The sequence below is a fragment of the Tupaia chinensis genome, unplaced genomic scaffold (genome assembly GCF_000334495.1).
Source record: "Tupaia chinensis unplaced genomic scaffold, TupChi_1.0 Scaffold144058_2, whole genome shotgun sequence".
Classification (NCBI taxonomy): Eukaryota; Metazoa; Chordata; class Mammalia; order Scandentia; family Tupaiidae; genus Tupaia; species Tupaia belangeri.
In genome coordinates this window covers 309,853-314,691 of record NW_006203911.1, presented here as the reverse complement: position 1 = coordinate 314,691, position 4,839 = coordinate 309,853, and the positions used below count along the sequence as shown (strand labels likewise).

Sequence of the window (4,839 nt, the reverse complement as noted above, 5' to 3'; positions counted from 1 at the left end):
TGGCTCGCTTTCTCACTTTCTCTCTCTCTCTCTCTCTCTCTCATCAAACTAAAATAAATGAATGGATAAATAAAATTAAATATTTTTTTAAAATCTCCTAATTGCAAAGGACTTTTTTTTTTAATAAAAGAATTGTCTTATTTTACTTATTTATTTTTTAATTTGACCAGATTGAGATAGAGAGAGAGAGGGAAAGTGAGAAAGCAAGCCACCAGGTCTGGGACTTGAACCAAGGTTGGCCATGTAGAGTCCAGTGCCCTTAACCACCACACCACCTGCTGGCCCCAGCAAAGGACTTTTCAAATGCTTCATTTTACTGTTGGTAAGCAATGGCATTTAGCTCAGGTTGCATTTACCTCCAAGATCATTGAGGTTATCTTTCCTCCTCAAAACATAGTAAGATTGGAAAGTAATAAACAAGTCCAGCTGCTATGGCACAGCATTAATATAAGTGCCCTGCAAGATTAGAAGCCATGTGGCTGACCATGGGTTTGGATCTCTGGGTCTGCTTGAAAACATGCTGGGTATGGACACTGGCACCTAGATCCTGAGGGGCTGGAAGGCTGTGGAAGGGATTGTGACGCAATAAGAGCCTATGAAGAGTGCTTCCCTGTCTCTTTTTCTCTCATGCATACACTGTTGTATCATTAAAAAAGTGATAATATCATTTGTAACAATTTCTATTATGGGTAAAATACATTATTAGCAAATGCCTTTTAAAAGTGTCTTTATTAATTATTGAAAAAATTTAATTTGATGCTCTTTGCATTTTTAACTCTTTGAGTATTTTTTTTAGAATGATGTACTGATCATCTAAGAATACTCTCAGGGAAATATGTCATTAGAAAATATACAGGTAAAATGAAACGTAAGATAAAAGTCTCAAACAGAAGAGGCTCTTGATTAATTTGGGCTCCTATAATAAGGTACATAGGCTGGGTAGCATATAACAAATTATCATAGACTGGGTAGCTTATAAACAAAAGCAATTTATTTCTCACTGTTGTAGAAGCTGGAGGTCCTTGCTCAAGGACCCTGCAAATTCAGTGTCTGGTGAGGGCCTCATTGACAGCACCTTCTTGCTGTGCCCTCACATGGTGGAAGGAGCAAGCTAGCTCTTTGGGGTCTCTTTTATAACAGCACTAATCTCATTCATGAGGGTTCTGACCTCATGATCTAATCATCCCAGTAGCTCTGCCTACCTACTGCCTAATAGCATCACCTTGGGGTTATAATTTTAACATGAATTTTGGGGGGATATACAATATTCAATCAATAGTAATGACCAACAGACTTTTATTAGATCATGATCTTTTATTTAAAACTAAGAAAGTATGGTCATAAAATTAATAAATATAATAAAATTAAAATATTTTTTGTCTCTTGTCTTTCCAGCCCTCATAGCAACAATCCAAGTACACGGTTTTGTATTTTTAAGAAACATTCAGGAGCTTTCAGGTAATTAGTTGATCTTTTTCCATTCTCTATTGAAAAATCATAGTAACTTTTTAAAACCTCATGTTGAAGTGCATCGTTTGGAAATCTGAATGACTGCTAGTGGACTTGATAGTGTTCTGTTCATTATATCCTTAGACCAAAGTGGGGGACAGTCTATAATCTTTGGCTAGACTTTGTTTTAGTGATACCAGGCATTAAAATGAAACTTTCCTGTATTTGCATTGTAAAATAAAAATAAGACACTCCAATATTTGAATAAACGTGTTTACTAAAACACTTGTGGGGCCAACAAGTAGAGTGGCTGTTAAAGTGCTGGAATCCCACATGGTGGACTGTAATTTGAGTCCCGGATCTGGTGCTTGCTTTCCCACTTTCCCTCTCTCTGTTTCTGGAATCAAGAGAATACGGTGGTAAAATGATGCTCAGAGGATTCTGAACTATGTTTGTGGTGTAACCAAAGTCAACCATCAATGCCTTTAGAATTTTTTGGGGGAGAGGGGGGGTTGCTATAGGGCACATGCACTTGCCAGAAAGAGAGAGACAGAAAGCAAGAAGTCACCCCCCCAGGGGGGATGGCCACGCCGCAGTCTCTTCTCTAGTCTCCTCTCAGGATCTTGGGCATGCACACACATGCACCCGGCATGAGTTTAAGCCACTGGGTCCAGGACTCAAACTGCAGTCGACTACATGGGAGTCCAGAGACATAGCCATTACACTATCTGGTAGTCCCTCCCTCTCTCTTTCTGGTAAGTGCACATGCCTTATAGCAAATTTAATAATAATAATAATGATAAATTCAAATAAATAATTATTTTTAAAAAGAAAAAATAACTAGGTATGTAGATGATGTTGGACTTACAGTTCATAGATAGAGGAAAGTTTGATTCCATTTTTTAAATATAATAGTGCTGGGGCAGATTGCATAGTGGTTACATTGCTGGACTCCCACATGGCTGACCACAGTTTGAATCCTGGACCCAGTGGCTTGAAACTCATGCTGGGCACATGGGTGTGGGTGTGTGCCCAAGATCCTGGGAGAAGAATGGAGGAGAAGGGATTTCAGCATGGTCATCCCCACCAAGGATGATTTTTCATTTTCCCTCTCACTGTCTTTGTCTCTCTCTCTGGCAAGTACACATGCCCTAAAGCAAAAACCTCTCAAAAAAAAAAAAACATATATATATATTTTTTTTAAATGTCTAGAGGTCAGAGATACTCACCAGAGATGGAGGGGGGGGCACCCCCAGTAGGGCATGGTCACGCCACAACCCCTTTTCCTCCATTTCTTTATGCTATTGGGATTTGAGGCGTACGCATGCACACACACACACACACACACTCAATGTGTTTTATAAGCACTGGGTCTGGAATTGAAACCGTGCTGTTGGCTGTATGGGATCTGGTGCTCTTAATCACTAGGCCATGGGACCAGCCCATATGTTAGTGCTATTTTTAAAACATCACTGACTTCAGAGAATTAGAAAATGGTAAGCTATATTAGGTGTTACCTTCACTGAAAGTTTTTTATAAGAATGAAAAATGATTTATTTTTTATTTCATTGTTGTTAAATTGTGTGCTTTGATTTTAAATTAACTATGATTTTAATGATCTTAAATGCTTTTTCTTAGCTTGAGTGAGTCTCTAAATAGAAAATTGGTCAGTTTCTGTGTATGTGGTTTAACGTGTTTGTAATTCTACAGGACATTTTTTTTTCTAATTACTATTTTGTTACAATGAAATGTTCATTCTTTAGCTGTTTGTTGTGTATCTATCATGTATAGCACAATATAGCTAGCCCTATACAGATGACAGTGATGAATGAAAAGGCTTGGTACTAACCTTCAAGGAATGTACAATTTATTGGATGGATATAAGTTGTGAATGTAAATAACTACAATAATATAAGAAAGTTTATAATAAGTGTAGTGAGAGACTGATTTCAAAGGGGAAGGAACTTTCTACTTATAAGAAAAGGCACAGGGGCATTTTAGTTAGAAGTAGTATTGATAAAAATGCAGAAAGGAAAAGGCAGAAAGCATATACAGTCTTCTGAGTCACAGTGAATAACCAGTAAGTACAGCTTGGACAAAGCACAGAGTTCATATAACAAAGTATTAATATCAAAATATGAGGGAAGGGCTGCATTAGGCTGCAGGAGAAGGTGGCGCTCTCCATAGGAGTTAGTTTCTTGTAATTTTCACTTTGTTGGGAGAACTTTAAGAAGAACAAAGAGGAGTAGATGATGGTCCAGTTAACTGGGACCTTGAAGATGATGAAGAAAGATATGATGACACTTACTAGATGGACAGGCATGATTGTTGGGCCACCAAGTACAAATTATAAAAACAGAATGTGGACCTAAATACCCAGGAACGCCTCCATCAGTTAGATTTGTAACAAAAATTAATATTAATGAAATAAATAATTCCAATGGGATGGTGGACACATGGAGCATACCAATATTAGCAAAATGGCAAAACTCTTACATTAAATTTGTCCTTCAAGGGCTCTGATGTCTAATGATGTCCAAAGAAGATATGAAGCTTCCACAGCCACCAGAAAGACAAATACAACAGTTAATTTTAGTGGCTCTCAAATTTGTCTTAAATCAACAGCTTTCTACTCATATGAATGTCTTGATTAAATATCACAATACAAATACACATTAAGTAAAAGAATTCCAGCTGGTAAACATGACTGGAAATTCATAAGAATATATTTAATATATATATGCCCATTATGTTTGCAGGTGACAAGAGGAAAAATACAGCATAATTTTTTTTCTTGTTAAGGCACTGTCATTTAAATATAAGCTTGGAGTACTTGAAATAGAATTTGAGTTTTCAAGATGAAAGCATGGCGAGAAGTGCCAGGTGGCAGTGGTATAAGCATGTGCGTTTCTGAAAAGTAAAACAATCTCAAGAAGGGAAAACAGAAATGACATGCTTTATCCGTCTCACTTAGTGAAAAAGCTGTAGTCGACCTTGTTTAAGGTAGCAGGTACAATGAATATTGTCGCAAATTGTGCTAATATTTGAAGCTCTGTGGGTGCTGGCTACTAGTAGTATCAAAAATATGTTCAGGATTGTTTTGATGCCTGTATTTATAATTAAAAAGCATTTGGGGGTGGTGTACCAATGAATTTCTGTTAAAAACTGTTCCTTTGTGTTACATGTAACAGACATGGTAAATATTTGTTCACAGTTTTGTTTAACAAACCATGCATGTAAGTTGAAGTGAAGTCAATAGAAAGGAAATAGGTGTATGGATATGTGATTTTGAGATTAAAGTTAGTTTTAAAATGTACATAAAAATGTGGAACATTAAAAAAAAAAAATGGGGAGTCATTTTGAGTTTCGCTCCAGCTTGGGGAATACTTA

General features: G+C 36.9%; 1 protein-coding gene across 1 annotated transcript in view; it reads left to right on the top strand.

The window, feature by feature from the left end:
• Positions 1-4,839, top strand: part of ZNF280C (zinc finger protein 280C) — a 53,051-nt gene that overhangs the window by 44,768 nt on the left and 3,444 nt on the right. The window contains exons 17-18 of the mRNA XM_027767243.1: positions 1,048-1,106; positions 1,304-1,458. Of these exons, the coding sequence (XP_027623044.1) occupies positions 1,048-1,106; positions 1,304-1,458 (214 nt within the window). The remainder of the gene's footprint in view (positions 1-1,047; positions 1,107-1,303; positions 1,459-4,839) is intronic.